This window comes from Acomys russatus, chromosome 21 (genome assembly GCF_903995435.1).
Source record: "Acomys russatus chromosome 21, mAcoRus1.1, whole genome shotgun sequence".
Classification (NCBI taxonomy): domain Eukaryota; kingdom Metazoa; phylum Chordata; class Mammalia; order Rodentia; family Muridae; genus Acomys; species Acomys russatus.
This window is the reverse complement of record NC_067157.1, coordinates 59248247-59270819: the sequence shown is the minus strand read 5'-3', so window position 1 is coordinate 59270819 and position 22573 is coordinate 59248247. Positions and strand designations below refer to the sequence as shown.

Genomic DNA, 22573 nt, shown 5'->3' with positions numbered 1-22573 from the left:
CTCAGTCAAATAAGTCTTCCCTTCCCTGAATTGCTTTTGGTCAGTGTTTTATCACAGCAACAGAAACAGAAATGAAACTAAGACAGGCCTCTTCCTCTACTTCTTAAATGTTAGATATAACAGACACCAATAGCTTCCATTTAAGTAAGAATAAGTAAAAAAAAAAATTTTTTTTAATATAGGAAAGAAAAATATTTTAGACTTCACAGACCAATATACTATGTTACATCATTTCAATACAACCCTTTAAAGGACCCCTCTAAAGTCTTTTTAAAGTACAAATTTCATTCTCAGCTCAAGGGCCATTGAAAAAATAAGAAGCAAAAAACAGACAATAAAGCCCAAGGCTACAGTTTGCAGATCCGATCTATGACTTAACTATGTTTCCTTCTGATCACAGCACTCAACATAGTAAAACTGACAGTGAACAGAAAATACTCACAAAAGGAGTACATACCTTATCCTTCAACAGAATCTCATAAGTTGTTAAAAGTATATTAAATTTTAACCGTTTGGTCTGGGGATGCATCCATTCATGAGTTCTTATCTATTATGAGATTTCAAGGACAAATTTAAGAAAAGCACTAAGCAAATTATATTTCTACTTAAATACCTGAAATGAATTAAAAGCCATTTAAATACACACAAAAAAAGATGTAATAAAAGTTAAAAAAAACAACCTGGTAAGCTGAACTAAAACCTTTTATGAAAAAATGGAGCAAATCTAATTTTTATTACATTCCTCTCACTGAGGAAAAGTTCTCATATTTGGTAAACAAACAAGTCACTCACTAACATTCAGGGGTGAAATATGGTAACAGAGCTTTGTCTCCCACCACTACAAGGATAACACACAAGTACACTGAACAAGTGGGGCAACCAGTTAAAACAGCAAAACATGAGAATATATGAATGTTCATTTTGCTGTGCAAACAAATCTCATGAATACTAAACTTTTCCAAAAGAAAAAATACAGTTCATATATATTCATGATTGGTGCATGTGTGCTTATGTATGTGTGGATCTGTACGGATGTCTGTGTGTGTACATGTATGTGTGTATGTGTAGATGTGTGCTTCTGTATGTGTGGATATGTGTGTGTGTGTGTATGTGTGCCTATGTATGTGTGCCTGGGTGTGTGTGTGTGTGCGTGTAGATGTGTGTGTGCTTACGTATGTGTGGATGTGTGTGTGTGGCACATGTCTATGCTAGCACATTAGATGCTGAGACAAGAGGATTTTGAGTTCAAAGCCAGCCTGGGCCTCAAAAGAAAGTGTGTGTATGTATGTGTGTGTGTATGTGTGTGTGTATGTGTGTGTGTGTGTGTGTGTGTGTGTGTGTGTGTACATGCACGTGGGCGTGCACATGCATGTTTATATATAGAAAGAACACATATATAAAAATACATATAAATTCAACTATACCTGAACCAAATATAATTTTTAGAATTTATAATTTATTGATTTATTTTCCTGTGCTTATGTGTATGTGTAGAGGTCAGAGGACAATTTAAGAAGTCAGTTTTCTCCTTTACCATGTGGGTGAAAGGAACGAAGCACAGGCTGTCAGGCTAGTGACAATCCCTCAGCCACTGAGTCATCCTACCAGCCCCATAGCTTGATTTTCATTATAACCAATTAAGCATGTGTTAGACATTTATTTGTGGCAAGTTACATGCTAGAATTAAAGAGTATGGAGACAAAAAAGATAAAACACTTATCCTCAAAGATAAATTTGTCTAGCCTTCTAATTTTATGGAAAAACAACTTACCATGTTTCTGCTGTTGATGTCACCTAAGTAGACCACAGCGTTCATCTGAGCCGCCCACGTCTGAATCTCCCTTTGCCAGGACGTGAGGGTGGAGAGTGGAACCACCAGCAGAAAAGGCCCATACAACTGATGCTCATGAAACAAATAGTTCAGAAATGAGATCGTCTGTATTGTTTTTCCAAGGCCCATTTCATCAGCAAGTATGCAACTATTTCCTCTATAAAGTTAGAAAACAAAAATCCATGTTTGTAATAAAGGTGTAAATTCACAAAGAACTATTTTCACATCATGTGCTCCCATTTATGTGACATTGTATAAAACGAAACTAAGAGGTATTTTATGCAATACACTATTTCTATCTGCAACATACAATAAATACAAAACAATCAGTTACATTATAGGAAATTAATAATAAGTAACATTTAATGCCAGATTCTGTTTTAATACTTAGTATCATTATTCTTTGTTAATTACAAAGACAATAATTTATCTACCAGCAATAAATAGACTATAGATGTTAGTAAGTTAAAAACAAAAAACAAAAAACAAAAACAAAACAAAACAAAAAACTAGGAAAAACAAAGCGGGAAAAGTATAGCTCAACTGCAACCTGAAGCTGTGGACTCGTGCCGGGCGTGGTGGCTCACGCCGGTAATCCCAGCACTCAGGAGGCACAGGTAGGCAGATCACTGTGGGTTCAAGGCCAGCCTGGTCTACAAAAAGAATCCAGGACAGCCACGACTGTTACACAGAGAAATCCTGTCTCAAAAAACCAACCAAAAAAAAAGGAGTTGTGGGCTCAAGAAAAGGGAAAGAGTAGAGGACTAACTGGTTATTGGAAAAGCTAGGGACGCTGGGCGCAGTGGCGCCTGCACTCACAGCACGCAGGAAGGCAGAGGCAGGCGGATCTCTGCAAGTCTAGAGTCAAGGCTGCACAGAGAAGCCCTGTCTTGAAAAACAAAACAAAAAGCAAAGCAAAAAAAAGCTGGGAACGGAGAATACCTCAGAAGTGTGGATGACAACATACACAGTTTTCGGGTTGAGTAAAAACATTTAAGAATTGCGATCATCAAATACGTTAAGCTCAGCTTTGTTAACAGCGACCATGCCCAAAATTGTGTATTTATAAAATCTGTCCTCACTCCTACAGCTTCTCTGGTGCCACCATTAACCCGCCATGTCCTCGTCACGGCCGCACTGTGATGGCTCCCCACAGGACACAGCGCCTCCCCCTTTCTGGGGACCTACAGTGCTGGCCTCTGAGACATCCTTGGCTACAGAGTGGGTTTGAAGTCAGGGGGGCCATGTGAGACCCTCTCTGAAAAACCAACTGGGGAAAAAAAAAGAACTCAAAAGCACATCGTTGAATAGACCGAGAAAGTGACTTATCCAGTCAGGACAATGTACTGGTTGACCAGAGATAACTTCCAACCTCTGACCTCTGTGACTAATGTTTAGTTAAGAGACTGGAATGTATGTGTGAGTTCGAGTCTCACTATCAAGAGGAAAGCACTAACCCACCGAAGTTAAGGTGTGAATCCTAAAGATGTGAAAATATCCTTAAAACTCTCAAAATACTTCCCACTGTCAATTACAATTCTCATCACGGCCACTGGCTCCGCTTAAAAGACTTGAAGAGAAATGTGCCATGTTCAGGTGGCGCAGTGTTCCTCCGCGGCCTGCTGCAGACCCCACCCCCACTCTTACTGTCTCATCTGAGGGATCTCTGACACCTCTAGGTGGTTATCAGAGGAAACTGACACCCGGAGAAAGGAGACAGCCTCGTTCTCTCAAAGACAGATAACTCAGAGTACACTTACTTGCACCAGGAGTGAGCCAGCCAATTTAAACCATTCAGCTGGTAGTCCCTCAATTCTAACCCCTCATGTCCTCCAATATAGGATGGTTGCTTCTTCAGAGCTACAAATCTTGGTCTTTGTTTCAATACCTTTGGTCAGAATAAATATTAATATGCAGAATTACTGAATATAAGAAACCATGCAAAAAGACAAATGCCCTTTATAACCATAATCATTAATATTTCAAATTATTAATTTCAGAGGTTCAAAATGTGTAAGAAGCCAAGCACTATGGTATACACACCCATCTCCTGCCACTCAATATGTGAGATTAAAAAAAGATTTCTAAAAACCCTGAATCATGAGGAGCCCTCGCTCAAGGCCACCATGGGCAAGATGACAGAGTCCGAGCTCAGAGGCGCCACCAGCTGTGCGTGTGACGCTGTGGGGACGGGACGGAGCCCTGCTAAGTTCCTGAGTAAAGTTCCCTATCACCCAAACACAACAAAATGTATCTGTGTCTGATATGTCATTTGTGCATGGCTGTTTTCTATGACACTAGAAGGCATGCAGAATAAAATGTTTTGCCGATTTTCATGTGTGAACACCTCACTGAGGAGGTTCAGCTCCCGTATTTCAGAATGGAATGTCAAATCCAGCCCCAGCCCGTTCCAACCATGAACTAGAGATATTTGTAAGACTTCTATTTCATATGATTTTCAAAATACCACTATGAATTTAATTCAGTCCTATAATAAAGTAGCATCTACACTTTAAAACCACCACTAATATTTCAGGTAAACTATGTAAATTTCGAAAGTTTTAGGGAATAGAGTCCTGAACTCTCATGTCCTGATCCAGCTCTTACTCTCAGCAACATGTCTGCGACTTTTAAACCAAGCACAGATTTTCAATTTCCAAGGAAATATTCTCAATTCAGTCTCCACACATCATCATTATTACCACCAATTTATCATATTTTAAAAATAGTGCCATGAGGGCTGGAGAGATGGCAGTTAAGAGCACTGCCTGCTCTTCCAAAGGTCCTGAGTTCAATTCCCAGCAACCACATGGTGGCTCCCAACCATCTGATGCCCTTGTCTGGCCTGCAAGGGATACAAGCAGGCAGAGCACTGTATATATGAAAAATAAATAAATATTAAAAAAGAAAAAAAGTAGTGCCATGAGAGAACTCTCAGTTCCTTTAAAGGCATAGCCAACTAAGTATTCTTTCAGCCTGCATGACCCAGAATCCAACTCTCAGTATAGGCTTGTAACACTTATGACACACACGTTTGTATTAATCAAAAATGTCAGTACTCACTTTGCAATCTTTAAAAGGAGTAGTTTTTGACTGATTCCTGCTAAAATACTCATCAATGCATGTCTGGAACTTGTTGGAAATCAGAGCACCGTCCTCCCAGCTGCACTCTGAGTACGGAAGGCCCTGCCATTTGCAGTAATAGTCAGGCAGGCCAGCTGCTGACTTCTGATTGGAATGGGCTGTGAGATCAATCAGGTATTAATTTTAATTTATATTTACTTATACCAGAGGCATACTCAGTAAAGGCTACATGAGGGAGAATTAGTCATCTACATTACAATATTTTATTTTAAGCCAGGCGGTGGTGGTGCAAACCTTTCATCCCAGCACTTGGGAGGCAGAGGCAGGTGGATCACTGTGAGTTCGAGGCCAGCCTGGCCTACAAAGCGAGTCCAGGATAGTCAAGGCTACAGAGAAACCCTGTCTTGAAAAAAAAAAAAAACAAAAACAAAAGAACAAAACAAAACAAAAATTATTTTAGTAAAAGCAGCTACTATATTTTGTGTGTAAAAGGTACACTTCTTATGTTTCCTTACATGATTTCAAGCACAGATTTTAAAAATCTGGAGCCGGGCAAGGTAGTTCACGCCTTTAATCCCAGCACTCAGGAGGCAGAGGCAGGAGGATCACTGTGAGTTCGAGGCCAGCCTGGTTTACAAAGGGAGTTCAGGACAGCCAAGGCTACACAGAAAAACCCTGTCTCAGAAAACACACACACACACACACACACACACACACACACAACAAAACAAAAACAAGAAACAAGAAACAAAAAACAAAAAATCTGAAGGCAGCCAGGCATGGTGGCACATGTCTATAATCCCAGCATTCAGGAGGCAGAGACTGGCCAATCTCTGTGAGTTCAAGGCCAGCCTGGTCTACAGGTGTCCAGGACAGCCAGGGCTACACAGAGAAACCCTATCTTGAAAAGCAAAAAGTCTGAAGACAGGCTTGAGAGTACACACTTATAACCCCAGCTGCTCTGGAAGCTCAGCTGTGAGGCATCGGAGCTTGAGACCGTCCTGGGCAACATAATGGGATCCCATCTCAAAAACAGCAGACAGACAACAGTGTGTCACATGTATTTAATACTAACCAATTATGCGTTCCACTATCTGATACTGTTTGTGCAGATCGTCTGTAAGTTCTTGCTGGCAATTATAATATTCTACATCTTCTGGAGAAGCATTTTTCAACCTGAAAAATTTGTAAGGCAACAGACTTCAGATTTTCTCTAAATAACTTAATCTCACTGATAGACAGGCTCCCACTGTCCCCTTTAATGGTATGAACTACATCTCAACAATGCACAAACAGAAAAATATCACTAGTAGTTTTTTTTTCTCTTTGGCAAGACTAGAGCCTGAACCCTGCACATTACAGGTGAGAGCTCTACCACCCTAAACAACGTCGGTAAAATTTAATTTTACAAATTTTTGAGAGTACAACACAATCTGTGTGATTCTTATCAAAGACAAGTTCAGACCTGACTATCCCTAACATTTCACCCTGAGGTGAAGATAGACTAGAAATAGTTTGGGTTGCCATCATTCTAAATAGTTTGCGTTGCCATCACTCTTGGTTATACATTTATTTTTGTTTGTTTGTTTGGTTTTGGTTATGCATTTCTTAAGCCAAAAAGCTAACTCAGCTATAGAAGTTTCTTAAAAGGAATTTTTACCATCGTTTTGTTTCTTGATCTTTTTTCTTGTAATTATCCAGTTTTTTCATTCCTCTGACATTCTGCTGCTTCAGGGTCTCCTCCGTCTCCCACGTGTTGTGGATGTGCGACCACCCTTTCCACTTAATTAAATACTGTATGTCTCCTGGCTCTTTGTTCTTTTCAAATCCTGCATTTGGGTCACCATCTGCTTCAACAGCGTAAATGGTTGTAGTAGCACCAGTCGCTAGAGACAAAAGAAAAATTCCATGTAATTCTGTTACAGGGTTATCCTCTTCAAAAGTCAAAGTTTCAAGAATATGTGTACAAAGTCATTCATTAAATAAGGAAGCTATTATAATACAAAAATAAATTATGGGAAATTCTATCACATGTACATAGAAGATACTCAAAATTTTAGAACTGAAAAACTACCCAATTCAATCCCTCTCCTGAGTTAAGAAGTGAGATGGCTCAGCAGGCCCTGACTGCCTGAGTCCTAGTCCAGGACTCAGTGATGGCGGGGACCATAGCACATGCTTACACATACACACGGCGACACACTACAGAAATGTAAATATTTTAATTAATTAAGGAAAGCAAATTTTTCAAACCACAGTGAGAAATTGAACAACACCCCCATTAATAGCTTGTAACCCATCTAGAAAACAAGGACTGTGCACTAGGGACTTTTTCAGAGACATGTGAGCTAAGAATGTATATTTTAACAGCAAATAAGCAAAATAGAAAAAAATTACTTTCTTTGCTTTCAAAACTGGAAAGCATTTAAGAAATACTGCCATTTATGGTGGTACATGTTTGAATAAGCAAACAAAACAGTGCTCTTTGGTACCCTTACCTCCTTTCCGCCCAACTCTGCAATCCATAAACCTCTCTATTGTCTCAAACTCCTCGTCCTCCGGCTGAGGCACGTCCTCCCCACACACTTCCAGGAGGTCGTCAGAGTCTGTCTTCATTTCTTCGTCTTCCTTGTAGCTCACATTGACCGTGGCTTGGCGGCGGGAGCTCCGTTTATCATTGTCATAGTCTTCATCGTCTTCATCTTCAGATGAGTCAATCTGTCTTTTTTTTTGTCCAAGATTTTTTTTCCCATTTTTTGATTTAGACCTGGAGGAGAGAAGGGGAAAAGTATTTTACAGACACACTAGCATTAAAAAAATTTTTTTTTAATTTAAGAAACTCTACAAGAAACAAAACCTTCTTTAAATGGCAGTTTGTAGCATCAAACCACAAAATACCATACTCACCTACTTTGAGGTTTTCTGCTTTTGACTTTGTTTTTTGGCTCATAATCCGATTCTGTCTCATCAGAGCTACTTTTATCTCTCTCTTCTTCAGATTCCGAGTCTGAACCAGACTGAGATGGAGATCCTGACCCAGACATTTGCCAGTCTTCACTGTATATAAAGCATTTTTATTTATATATTAACAATATGTAATTTATATTACTAATAAAATACAATTATGACCAAAGCTAATTAAATTCTATTCCACTGAGTACAAAGGAGAGTATTGCTTTGGGCCACACTGAGGAATATTAGATGTCAGCTGAGTCACATGACAACTGCTTTGCAAAGTTTCTCTTATAACTTCAGAGTTTTACTGATCACTTAACTCTCAAATGAAAGAATGTTACGTTAACAAATGGTTATAGGATTACTGTTCTAAACAACAGAAGGGATTCTCACCCCTCTCACTGTAATTTCTAAAAGCCTTTTCTTTTGGTGCAGGAGGAGTGGGCTCAGCATGCTGGAGGTCAGAGGTCAAGGTCACCCAGCCATGCTGTGCTGCCCTGGCCACTTGCACCCTACTCAAGGTTGTTGCCACTTGCTGTGTCTTGTTCTGTCTGCACATGGGGGAACCATAACTCTGTCAGCAGTGCAGGGAAAGAGTCCCCAAGTACACATGAATGACAACTGAGCGCCTGCATGTCTGGATGACACTTCTTGCCTCTGAACGACCCTCCTCTGGGAGAGGGATCGACAATGTAGCGTCTTAAAAAGAACAAACTACTGTGTATGGGCTGGGAGGGTGCTGGGGACACATCCCTCTGTGTAAGGCGGTGTCTTGGTACACCCTCTGCGTTCCTGGTGCACAGAGCTCAGAGAGGACATCAGACAACCTGGATCTGTGATAGCAGACACTTGTGAGCCACCATGTGGTGGGTGTCGGGAACCAAGCCATTGCTCTCTGGAGGAGCAGCCAGTGTTCTTAATAACTGAGGCCTCTGTCCAGCCCCTAAACTGGTTTTTAAGGTATAGTACATGTTCTCTAGGGGAAAAAGCTTAATTATAGAAAAATGTGAAACAGAAACTACAGTGCAGCCAACCGAGTCAATTCAACCAATAGTCAATGAAAAATGGCCGTCATCGTCCCTGTGCTAACCTACTTAGTTTCTTTCCGATCAATAGGGACAGCAAAATACTGGGTCTGTGTGTTGATACTCTGCAGTTACTATATAAAGTTTAGAGGGAAAGGACATTGGGCTCTCATACTTAACTTGAGTATCCCTAATATGAAAATCTAAAGTCCTGAAAGTTTTGAAAAGTTTCCAATCTGGAATTTTGGGAGTTTGGAGTTTTGGGGTTGGGTACCAAAGAGGTATAATACATACAAATCTTCCTAAATTTGCTAAATTCTAAAACCTGAAACACTTCTGGCCGCAAGCACAGCTTGACATGCGCTACACCAATTGAGACTATGGTAAAATTACACAACAAACACACATAAGGTCAGATTATGAGAAAAACACAGTAGAAGCAAATTATTTCACCCTGGGGTCTTTTTAAAGCACTGACACTGAAGTGGCATTATGTATTTTATTCTTCCAAATAAAATTTTTAATGTAATTTTTAATTTTTATACCCAATCAACTCTACACATCAGCCTAAGTTACTCATTTTTTATTCACTTATGTCCAGGCTAATTGAGAATTTAACAGCTCAGTAAACTATTTAAGGGCACTGGAGAGATGGCTCAGAGGTTAAGGGCACCGACTGCTCTTCCAAAGGTACTGAGTTCAATTCCCAGCAACCACATGGTAGCTCACAACCTCTATAATGTGATCTGGTGCCCTCTTCTGGCCTGCAAGGGCATATGCAGGCAGAGCACTGTATAGATAATAATAAATAAATATATCAAAAATGAAAAATAAATAAACTATTTAAGTATTTAAGTAACTGAGAAGACCTCAGACTTGAAAATACAATAGAGTTTTCACAGAAAACTGGAATACAGGCAGCTCAGTTATCAGTGCTTCTCTGGAATGTGTGCAGCCTTAGGCTTTACCCAGCACCACACACACACAAAGTACACAAAGCTAGAAAACAGATCTGAAAAGCTTAGGCACAATGCAACACAACATACAAAGAAATATGCAGCATGACATAGTGAGATGCAGCGTGAAACTAACTTGTCCAAATCCCCCTGGCTAACAGGTGTGCCCGGTGAGAGACAGGCGACACCAAAGACATAGAAACTCAATTTTCAGAAACTAAAACACATGAATCTTACTACTATAAACATACAAAGCCTGTGAAAAAAACAATAAATCCAAATACACAGAACAAAGTAAATATACCAAGCACTCAAGACAAATAGAAAAATAAGACAAAATATTATAATGAAAAACCAAACCAGTGGAGATGGATCTAATGTGAGAAGGTGTTCTGACTGCATTAAGGGTCAGATTTTGGCACTTTGCGTTTGTTTGTTTGTTTGTTTGTTTGTTTTTCACTTTGAGTCTCTACGTGACTCCTGCAGAGGTGAACGCCACGTGTGGATGGACTGTGTAGGTAATTACCACAACAGCCAAGTCACGCAATCATCCTGCAACTTACATGCTTTTCTCCCATTATAAAAACTTGGAAAGCAGTACTTTGATATCATTTAAAGTCAATCTTATATCTACAAATACATATAAAAGAACTGGCATAAAAGAGACCTCAGCTGGTTACAGAAAGACAAATGTTATGTTAGTGGTTTAAATTAACTTCAAACACCAAGAACTGGGAATTGCTAAAACTCCCTTCGGAAAGGAAATGTACAAAGCCACAGTATTTCCACAGTGTCACACGTCAGCTGAGGAAGATACATACTCTTTATGCTTCCTCTCGACCTCGCGGGAGGAGTCGTCCGAGTCGTCGCTGCTGGAGGAATCCTACAGAGAAACACCGCAGGGTCAGTTGCACACCATCTAAGTCTGACCGAGTCAGCCAAGTGTCACTCGCTGTGACATTAATGTTCATTTTCCAACAATACTTTTTTTGTTCCGTGCTGCTTTATTAGCTTAAAGTAATTAAAAGCATCCTTGTTATAAATTAAAACAGTAAATTTGACTGAGTATGACAGCATCAGCATTTTAAAGATTTCAGCCCTAAAGATCATTAATTACTGCTGCAGATTACAGCTTCAAGAAAATTAGAAGTGACATTTTTTTCTTAAATGCATCTGTAGAAACATATCCAGGTATTCTTGTCAACACACAGAAATACTGTTTATTCCTTTAAAGTCTATTAATAGAATATTTCAATAATTTGGCGTTATCCATTAATAAACAAATAAAAGAAATATGGTGTATAGACACAATAAAACACTATTCTACCATATAAAATAAGAAAACTCTGTCATTTGCAGCCAACATAAATGGAAGAGTGTGTTCACCTACGTGAAATAAGTCAGACACACACACACAGACAGCACGCATGTTCACATGTTGACTTCAGGAGGGCTGCTGGGTACAGGGTGCAGCTGGGTAAGCCGAACCTGGTGTGGGACGGCTACAGCTTATGACAACTGGTTGTTCTGACGTAGCAGTAGAAGATATTCAATGTTCCCAACACAGAAAGTGACGCACGTGTGAGGTTACAGACATGCCAACAGCCCTGGCCTGTTATAGTGTCACATGCACTGACATGTCAGAGGATGAACCGGCAGTGCGGTTGGCAGGCTCCTTCCTCATGCCCACAGCCTGGCAACAGGGAAAAAGTTAGTCGAATCCTTAGCAACTGAAAAGTCATAGTACTCACCCCCAAAAAACACATACAATTTCTATGTCATAATTAAAAATAAAAATTCTGTGGTAAAAAAGCTGGGAACAGAGTCCACGTCAGAGGCAGCCCCCGCTCTCATTGCTAGGGGACCCACATGAAGCCTGCGCTGCCCATCATCCTAGGTCCAGCCTGCGCATGGCCCACCCCTCTGGGCCCGCTAGTTGGCTGTTGGTCTTCTTACGGAGCTCCTGTCTCCCCTGGGTCCTTCTCTCCTTCTGACCACTTTTCCACAAGGCTCCCTATGCACCCATGGCAGGACTGCCTTGCCAGGCTGCAGGGGAAGGAGACACGCTCGACCCTGATGCAACTTTATGGGCTGGGGTAGACGGGAGGGGGGTCCCCTTTTCTGTGGATGGGGGGAGGGAGGCAGAAGAGAGGAGGTGTGGGGCTATGACCAGGATGTAAACTGAATAAACAAATAAAGGAGGAAAAATAATTCTGTTGACTGAACAGAGAATCCAGTGGTTCTAGAGTGTTCCGTGCTCTCGAAAAGAGCCGGAGTGTGGCTCACAGCATCTATAGGAGGTCGCTCACAACTGCCATAACTCCAACTCCTGGAGACCCAACAAACTCTCATTGCCTCTCTGTGTATGCCCAGACAGACAGAAAAAGACACACAGTCATAGACAGACAGGCACATACACGTACACACGCACACACGCGCACACAATGTAGTGGTTTGAATGAAATGTCCCCCATAATCCTGGTTATCTGAATTCTTAGTCCCAAGTTGGTGGCACTGTTTGGGTAGGCTTAGGAGGTGTGTCCCTGGAGACTAGCCACCCCAGTGTGCCTCTCAGCTGCCAGGTCATGACAAGCTGTGAGCAGCTCTCTGGCTGTCTCAGGTGCCATGCCTACCTGCTGTCACACTTCCCCATGTAATGGTGACGGACGCTTTACCCCTCCGGAATGTCAGGCCCCAGATAAACCCTTCCTTCTATAAACTGCCTTGGTCTTGGTGCTTTATCACAGCAACAGAAACCTGAAACTTGTACACATAACGGCACACATGCCTTTAATCCCAGCACTTGGAATCTCCATGAGTTTGAAGCCAGCCTGGTCTACAGAGTAATTCCAGGACGGCCAAGGCTACATAGAGAAACTCTGACTCGAAAAAAATCAAAGTGGCAGACACACCAGTTATCTTTTAAAAAGTAAAACTTCTTAAAGAAACGGGTTGACAAATAGAATAGACAAATATATACAATCTGTGTCCTGATAAGAGGAGATTAACTCACTGCAGGACATGTACGTAGTATATTGTATATACACTAAAAATTAATAAATTCCAACAATACACACACACTGGGAATAATTCAGACCAAGAGGCCGTGAGAAGGATCACGTAGGGAACCTCGAGTAATAAAACGCCTCCGTCAGAGGCCCGTAGGCGCGTCTGTGGGAGCCCAGGCCACTGCACGGGGTGCCATCGTGGGCAGGGCCTGGGAGACATGAGCAGCGTAGCTAACGTGTGAGCAGCGCTCCGCAGGGCCTCTGCTTCAGGCCCCGCCTCCCAGCTCCTGCCCCGGCGTCCTCTCACGAAGGACTGTACAGTATGATGAAATGACCCCTCCTTTCCTCCCCAAGTTGCTCTTGGGCAGTGTTTATTATAGCAATAGAAAACAAACTAAGAAAATATATAAATATTCCAAATAACAGGCCTAGGCTCATATTTTATATAGAACTAGTATATCTAATAATATATACTAAATATTATGTGTCTGTTACATGTAATGCATACACATAATAATAATATCCAGGTCACAATCCTTTCGCCTCCGTCTCACAAGTCCTAAGGTTACGGACATACACTGCTATGCCAATTCATCATATATAATATTTCTTGAAATTTCACCTTTGGTTTCTCTAGTATCTTACTAGGTATCAAGGTACCGTAGGTTGATCTCAAGTCTACATGGCCAGTGGTAGACTCTAACTCACCCTCTTCGGCCTCTGGAGAGCTGGGCAGCAGGCGGGCACCACCACAGCTAGCTACTTTATGCCTTTCTTGCTATGATGAGCAAATAAATGCATATAAAGGTTCCACTATTTTTTTATTAACCTCTAAAAGTAGGAATACCGGTCTGTGTGTGTGTGCGTGTGTGTGTGCGCGTGTGTTTCTGCATGCCAAGGTTCCTGATACGGTATGTAATGGCAGCGTGTCTCACCTCTTCGGACCCGCTGTTGGATGAAGCCGGAGGCTGTTGCTGGGGCTGCTTCCTAAGCATCGCGGAAATACTGGGGTTCGATTTCCAAAACTGTCCAAAAACAAACCAGGAAGAAATGAAATGTGGCCAAAACTGTAGTTTCAACATTTATACCCCTCCAAGTAAATTATTTTCTCCACTCATCATGTAAATGCAGGGTCCCTGCAATACAACGGAGTCCACCACGCTCTTGGCACTATGTGGTGTGCTCGCCTGTTTTCTCATGTGTTAGGTAAAGATAAAGCCAGAGTCAAAATATGAACATGTCACTCTGCAAACAGTTTTTGCTCATAGAACTTGACTTTTTTTGAGGGTGTGGGGGGCTCCATAAACAAAGCTGCACATGACTTGTGTTCTGGCTCAAGCACCTCAGCTGCAGGGACTGGCACTGAGTAATGCAGCATACACAGCCATGAAGCATGGATGGGCTTTAGTAACGGCCACAGTGCTATCAAGTCCGCCTGATGCTGGCAATAACGACCCTCGCAGACCGCAACAGCGGGTCCTGAGAGCCTAACAGGACGACCACAAGCACCTTTACTTTTATCTAAGAAATTTCTATCACCTGGTGTTTGTGGTGCTGGGGATGGAATCCAGAGTCTCGCGCATGCCCACTTACAAGAGCCAACTTCCGTCTTAAAGAGACAAACAGACTTTATTTCTGTATACAAGTATTTATAGCCATTTGCTTCTTTAAGCCAGCTAGTTTTATGGCTACAGCTTCTGAATCACGAAAAATAAGTCTTCCTTTCTCCCAAAAACTCTTAATACAAGCAATGTGAACTGTTTAAGCTTTTCCAAAGTAATTAAAAAAGCAAATAAATCCCACGTTGCACCGGATTACCTCAGCTCCATCAACTTTTGGTGGTTTTGATTGAACTTTGTTCTCTCCGGATGTGTCTGACTCAGACTCCGACTGACTTCCTGAGTCAGAGCCAGAGTCAGAGTCGCTGCTGCCACTCTGGCTGCTGCTTCCATCGCTGCTGCTGCCAGAACTGGAGCCGGAATCGTCTTCTGACTGACTACAATTTGAAAATAAAAAACTTGAGGCAAAATTCAACAGGATTTACTTTTTCAGGAGAAACTGGAGAGTTAAATATTTCAATTATCTGTGGCCAAATACAAAGGGGAATGTTCATTTATAGTAATGGACATACATACTTTTGGCTTTGTTTTGTTTATTTGTTTGTGTTTGAGACAGGGTTTCTCTGTGTGGTCCTGCATGGAAGCCACTCTGTAGACCAGGCTGACAGGGAACTCAGAGATCCGCCTGCCGCTGCCTCCCAAGTCCTGCAACTGAAGGTGTGCGCCGCTACCACCCAGTAGACATACATATTATAGCCTCCCCCAAAGATAGTGTGCAAGGCCTACCAAGTATGGGACCCTGGGCTAGAAACTGGGAAGACACAATGTTTAAGTCGTGATTCAAAAGGCCTTTAAGAGGCTAGCTCTCACAGTTTAAGCTAGGAGCTGTGTAAAGAAATAACATGTTAGGAATTCCTACTACAGTGAGTAGAAAATAAGCAAATTTCTGGTTTCTACTTGTTTTCAAGATTATTATTTATATATTTCAAGATTATAGTGTGCAGTTTTCAAGATTATTATTTATATATTTCAAGATTATATTTCGAGATTATTGTGTGCAGTGTGCAAGCCAGCAATGCCATCCAGCACTTGGAGGACCAAGGCAAAAGGCTTAGCTCCTACTTCCTGTAATTTTCAAAAGCACCACCAGGTGGCACAATTTGCTGACAGGCTACACTAAAAGCTAGTAAGCTAGTCTTTCTCCTAGCTCCTACTCCAACTCCTAGAGTAATAAAGTTTCCGGAAAGGGCCTTTATTCTAAAAATTAAGTACATGTTAAAATTAACAGATATGTTTTGAAAATGTAGAATTTTGTTTCGTATCAACACAAAGCAAAACTTTGCCTCTAGTGAGATTCATGGTGTCAACACTGTTTCTACCAATATTGCCCTTTTTCTCCCCATTCCCACCCTTACCTCCTTCCCCAAAACATACAGTTCTGAGCCTCCCAGATATTATAAGTGTCTTTTAATAAAAAGGGAAATTACCTATTTTAAGTGAACCCCTTGAGACAAACTGTAGCAATGCCATTGGCAAAGACATTGTTTTCCTGACAATTTTATTTCTCTATTAACTCAGCAGGTAAGAAAAATCATTAATTCAATAAATTACTGAGAGCCACTCAGATATCAGGCCTGAGGAGATTGAAATGACACAAAATCTTTACCATCAAAACAACTTCCACCCTGAGGTAGCGTGTAGGCTGATAAGCAGCTTCCTGGGCTGTATTTATGACAACTCATCTCGACACAACCAGGTTTGGTAAAGCAATCAAGAGCATGGCAGAAAGTACTGTCAAATTTATTCTTTACATGAAAAACTTAAGAAGGTGGAAGGTCTTGGATTGTTACTTTTGAGGGTGCTTGTTTTCAATAAAGCACCTCACATAAACTTGCTTGCCAAGCATGCACAAGCCCTGAGTTCCGCCCCAGTCACAGAGCTGGGCGTGGTGAAGTGAGCCTGTCAACACACAGGGGTAAAGGAGGCGAAGGGGCAGCAGCTCAGTGTCATCCTTGGTGACAACCTGAGACCTGACGCAGTCTCCAATAGGAAAGAGTGCCTGCCGCCGGTGACAGTCGCTGAGGCTCGGCTGCAGAGCCTACTCCCGCTTGGCTGACGGACAGTGTTTAGTATTACACAGTGTTTAACTTTGTGTTCTTTAGTGGGATAAAGAATATGCCACGATGGAGAAGAAGGAAAACGTTTTAGCAGAAGTGAATTCTAGTGTCCGACTGCATAGTAGTCCATAGCAAAAATAACACACATATTTCCAACGATTCAACATAGTGATAAGTATTTCATGGTATAAATGTTTACCCTTTTTTTTTTTTTTTTGGTTTTTCTTTTTTGTTTGTTTGTTTGTTTGTTTGTTTTCCGAGACAGGGTTTCTCTGTGTAGCCTTGGCCATCCTGGACTCACTTTGTAGACCAGGCTGGCCTTGAACTCACAGCGATCCACCTGCCTCTGCCTCCCGAGTGCTGGGATTAAAGGTGTGCGCCACCACGGCCAGCTCCAACTTTCTCTCTGATAGGGCAAAAAGTACTGTATTGGGCTCACTTTATGTACTTCCTGCATCAAGCTACAAACAGTTATTTCATCAAAAATTAAGTAGAACGCAAGCATGAGGTAAACCTATCACTCTGAACTTGTCCTTCAGTGTGTTTAACAGAATGAACTACAACGCACATATTTTTAGAGAAACACATTAATTTATGCTAGCACTTCTAAGTCACAATTACAGGGTTCTTAGTTCCTCCAGTTTTATGTTTGTATCATTTTGGTTTAGTTTCTCAGTGCCAAATGACACTAATAATTTACTTGTTTTACCTTAGGGACAGATATAGATACATGCACACATACATATCCACTGTCATAAGCTTCTATCTTCAAAATTGATCATCCCTATATTTAAAATATGCCCTTAAAGTAAACTAATTTCTGTGTGACAACAACTTCATATAATCAGAATCATTTCTTTATTTTTAAAGACTTATTTTAATTGCTTTTATTTCATATTGCATTATTACTAACTTAGGTCTAATAGTTCAGAAATACAAAGTTATATCAGTTAATATTAAAATGTAATTTTAAAGTTTTCTAATTGCCATGCACCCAGACCTTGCCTCCAAAATACTATGGCACACCTAAATGACAACTCTAAGGAATAGAAGATTCTAGTGCTGTGACACACCAAGTAATAAGAACTAAGCCTAACAATCCTGATGTGCTAAATTTAAAGGAGGGGAGAAAGGCACAAAGAAATGAAAGGACAGGAGAGCTGGTGTGGGGAGGCTCACATTAGTCTAATTTGAATTAAGTGTCAAAACAGCAGCACAGAAAGGTCACTGCCAGTGAATAAAAGGCCCTAATGACGAGAGCTGCAAGCACAGCGGAAAGGTTGGACATGGCCAGAGTGGTAGTTTTAGAAAAACCATTTGACAGTCATCACAGAAAACACTAGCGCAGACGAGAGCCATCAGTGGGTGCGAAGTATAGAAGGGTTTGATAAGTAAAATATTTTCATTGCTTTAGACTTGTGTTTTGGGGGGCAGGGGAGTTTGGTGGCTGTTCTGTTTGTTTATTTGTGACGGGGTTTCTCTGAGTAACAGTCCCGGCTGTCCTTGAACTCAATTTGTAAACCAGGTTGGCCTTGAACTCAGAGATCTATGCCTACGCCTCCCAAGGGCTGGAATTAAAGGCGTGCATCACCACTGCCCAGCGGCTCTACTTGAACAAAAGCGATCTATCTACCTGTCTGCTCAGCCTCTGCTTCCAAAATGCTGGCAATAAAATATGTACTAATGTAGTCAGCAGTGGTGGTGCACACCGGTAATCCCAGCATTTGGAAGGCAGGGGCAGTTTGAGGCCAGACTGGTCTACAGACCAGACAAGTTCCAGGACAGCCAGGGCTACAAAAAAACAAAAATAAAAATAAAACAAAATGTACTACCATTATCTGGCAATGTTTATGTAGCTTTAAAGCATCTCTCCACACGGGCTGGAGTGTCAGTCAGTGGTTAAGAGCACACTCACACATTCCAGAGGACCTGAGTTCAGTTCCCACCACAGCCGGCAACCATCTCGACTCTGGCTCCAAGAGATCCATCCAATGACCTATTCTGGCCTGTAGGGGCATCTGAAACTCATGTGTAATAAAAAGTAACAATAACAATGAGACAGCCAGTCTCACAAGGACAGGCATCACACATTTTTTTCCCTCATATGTATAATCTTACTAGGGAAAATACGGCATGATAGTAAAAAGTGAGCAGTAGAGATACGAAGGAGAAAAGAGTGGGTAGCTAAGGAGGGCAAGGAAAGCAGCAAGTGCATGTGCACAAATGTCTTAGTCAGTGGTTTTCAACTTGTGGATCGTGACCCCTGTGGGGCTCAAAGGGCCCTCCCAGGATTACTAAGACCACTGCAGGTCACCACAACAGGGGCGTGTACTAAACGGCTGCAGCACTAAGGTTGAGAACACTGGTCTAAATCAAGCCTTACTTTTACAGTAAGTACAAGCTACAATAATAATTGTCTGTTTCAAGGCAGCAGCCCTAACAGGAGCAGATGAGAATGAGCTTCTCCTAAGACAGATCATTTGAAGGGTGCAGAACTGGGATTTAATTATAAATACATATCAGAGAAACACAAACTGAAAGAGGTACTGTATAAAATGACTGGTGTGTAGTCCTTAAAGACAACTTAGTAGAAGACAGAGCTGTTCCAGATTAAAAGAGCTAAAAGAGAAACAACACCCAATTGTAATAAGTGCCCTTAGTGTGGGTATGAATGAAAGCCTATGATGGCCAATCAAAATGAAAAGAAAACGGGAATTTCCTGAACATGGGTTTAGGTAAGAGAACAATGCATTCTTAGAAACGGTATACACTAAGATAAATGTGTAAGAGACACCAATTTTAGCAACGTATTTTCAATTTATCCAGACAGACAGACCACAGCACAAAGTCCCTGGGGCTAAGCATAAAGAAGAGACACAGCAGAAATGAGACTGCGCAGTGGGAAACGAGAAGATGCTCCTGTTTGGGTCTCTTCCTTCCAAGTCTGTAGGGGAAGCCACTCTACAAACTAGGACAGAGGTTTGTCCACAAATAAAAATATTCCATAACTCAGCTCTACCACTCCTAGGCTCCACTCCTCAGAAATATCTGTAGACTCACATTGTTGCTGTGCTGTATTCACAATAACAAGAAATGAAAGTACCCTAGATTTAATCAGCTCACAAATGGATAAGGAAATGTGGTGGTACCCACAGAATGGTATCTGCAGGAAAATGGATAAAACTGGAAATTATATTGTGAAGTAACAGACTCAAAAAGACAAATGCCATGTCTTTTTAATTTTTATATGTGCAAATGTATGTGAGTGGGTACAGATTGTGAACCCAGAGAGGGGCTACAAGGAAAGGGAGGAAAAGTCTTAAGGACACGGGGAGGGAGGGAGGGAGTGTGCATGTGACATGGAAACACAGTGGGGTTAGAGAGGTGAGGCGGAGGCAAGGTGAAGTCAACAATTATGAAAATGTGATCATGATAAGATTTGTGTAAAAAGTAGTGTGATTGTTTTTAGAAATAAAAGCCAAAGTAAATCTTAAATGAATAAAAAAATTTTAAAGTGTATAGCCAAAACCAAAAAGGAGAAATATGCTCATCTGTAGTGACTTGTTCTCTTGCAGCATTCCCTAAGGTGTTCACCAGCCAGTGAGCTCAGCTTGAGTGCTTAGCAGGATAGGAGCATCCTGATAACAAAAACACCACAATCATTTTAATTTCTCAAAGAATTCTGTGCATCTATACTCCTTTCATAACTAAAATGTTATGAATCTGTATCTATAAACTACCTGTCGGAAATGTTTTTCAAATTCTAACCTGCATCACGATGGCCATTGCACCCCAGTTCTAAACTGTGGGTACCTGGAATCCCTCTCATGCCTTCTAACAGCTGGTCAAAGACTGGCACGGTTATAGCCACAGCTTCTTCTTGAGGTTAGTAAAGGCTCATGTTTACGGCCCAGTCAACCAGCCTAAACTTTGAACTCTGTGGCTCCCTGTCCATTTAATCTAAAACCATTTTGCAATTTAAACATTGTCTTCCTTCAGCCTTGAATCCACATGCTCTGATGCAGCCGTGGTGCGAGCGTTTACCCTCCCTGCCAGACGCCGAGCAACACTACCCTATGGCCCAGAGTCCTTACTCCACTCAGCCGACTTTTCAACTTGTGCTTTTCCATCCAGCAATCCACACACGACCAGAGTACGCCAACACAGCAGTGCAGTGCTGACTTAGCAAACACATTTCTGTTTCCTAGCATGCTACCTGCTAGGAGATTCCAGATGCTTTGAGTTAATAACACTGCTGAAGCCACATCCTCTTTCCTTCCATGTTCTACTGTGGCCTACGTCTGGCGTCTGTGAACATTCTTTCTCTTCTCCAGTTTTCTTTGCCTCTACATTACTTTGTCTTATTCTTCCTCAAAGTCATTTAATTAAAACTGTAACTTTTTTGGAATAATGGTAAATCCCGACACCCTGAATCCACCTCCCACATGCTCACACTGTCTACAGGTGACGCTGCTCCTGTGGGTGACATGGACACTCTTCTGCCTCAGGCACCAATTCTCCAAACCTCTAACACCAGGCAGGCATCCGCTGTTCTCTGCTGGCCTGAGGGTCTTTCGTCACACTCTCTTCCAGTAAGAAAATTTAAGACATGACACCCTACAGCTTAAAAACATTCTCACTTGTTTTATTTTCCCTGAAGGCCTACATAAGAAGTTCTCACAGACCCTTTCACAGGAGAGAATCCTTCCTGTTTCTTTCTGGCTTTTTGAAACAGGGTTTCTCTTGCCATCCTGACTCACTTTGTAGACCGGGCTGACCTCAAACTCACAGCAATCCACTTGCCTCTGCCTCCTGTGTCCTGGGATAAAAGGTGTGTGCCACCATACCCGGCTCCTTCCTGTTTCTTTAAGAAGAAAATTACTTTCTTCAAATCTTGCTTCAGCCAAATATCAGTTCTAAACCCAGGCTGCAGGTCAGCTCGGGGCAGTCTTCCTTACTGCTCTGGCTTTTGTGGCATATCTAAGTTCACCTATACAACTTTTTTAGCCTATTTCATTTTCACATATTTAAGAGAAGGGAGCACAAAGTTCACATTAGTTCAGCCCACTAAACGACAGAGTGATAACCCTCCTTTCTATATTCTTTCCATTCAAATCAGTCCTTTGAAATTAAAAAAATGTTCATCTTTAGATCAATAAAAAAAAAGAGGGCTGGAGAGATGGCTTAGTGGTTAAGAGGACTGACGGCTCTTCCAAAGGTCCTGAGTTCAATTCCCAGCAACCACATGGTGGCTCACAACCATCTATAATGTGATCTGGTGTCCTCTTCTGGTGTGCAGGGACACATGAAGCATAATACTGTATAAATAATCAATAAATAGAGAGACACTGAGAAACAAACACAATTTTTTAAAAAATGAATGACTTCTATGAAAAATGGTAGCAACAACAGCTATTAGATTCCTAACCAACAGAAAAAATAATCATAAGAAACTTTGGAGTAGATCTAAGATGCAAAACAAAACAAAACAAAACAAACACAAAAAAGATTCGAGTGGGTGAGAGGGGCAAGAAGAAGGAAGACAGCAAAGGCAGCAGCAGCAAAGAAAAGTGACCACTTACACACACATGAGCACTGAACTAGACCACCTGTGTCACAGCCTTAATTCAGTGGTATTTTATTTTAATTTAAAATAACCAATATATGTTAGCCAGGTGTGGCAGCGCACGCCTGTCATCCCAGCACTCAGGGAGGCAGAGGCAGGAAGATCTCTGTGAGTTTTCAGTTACCCTGTCTCAAAAAACCCTGTCTCAAAAAAACAAAAAAAGAAAGAAAAGAAACTGCTTATAATCTATAGAAGCAACTGTACTAATTTTCTCTCTTGCTTCCAGCCTTGTAGTACTACTTAAATCTCAAAGTCATGCAAAAAAAAAAAAAAAGGAAGGGGCGGGCTAAGGAAGGAAGGGGGGAGGGAGAGGGCTAAGGACCGGGCTCCTTTGTGTCTTCAGCTGGCGGTGAGATGGGCAGAAAGAAGCGATGTGTAGTTCCTGTATCTTTTCCCCTCTTTCCCACACCTC

General features: G+C 41.5%; 1 protein-coding gene across 1 annotated transcript in view; it reads right to left on the bottom strand.

Moving 5' to 3' along the window:
* The window catches only part of Chd1 (chromodomain helicase DNA binding protein 1), a 75182-nt gene that overhangs the window by 39150 nt on the left and 13459 nt on the right, over positions 1 to 22573 (bottom strand). Inside the window, exons 3-13 of the mRNA XM_051164394.1 lie at positions 14678 to 14855; positions 13795 to 13884; positions 10673 to 10734; positions 7823 to 7972; positions 7414 to 7682; positions 6576 to 6801; positions 5991 to 6091; positions 4895 to 5073; positions 3592 to 3719; positions 1772 to 1988; positions 458 to 547 (exon numbers count right to left, since the gene is read on the bottom strand). Of these exons, the coding sequence (XP_051020351.1) occupies positions 458 to 547; positions 1772 to 1988; positions 3592 to 3719; positions 4895 to 5073; positions 5991 to 6091; positions 6576 to 6801; positions 7414 to 7682; positions 7823 to 7972; positions 10673 to 10734; positions 13795 to 13884; positions 14678 to 14855 (1690 nt within the window). The remainder of the gene's footprint in view (positions 1 to 457; positions 548 to 1771; positions 1989 to 3591; positions 3720 to 4894; positions 5074 to 5990; positions 6092 to 6575; positions 6802 to 7413; positions 7683 to 7822; positions 7973 to 10672; positions 10735 to 13794; positions 13885 to 14677; positions 14856 to 22573) is intronic.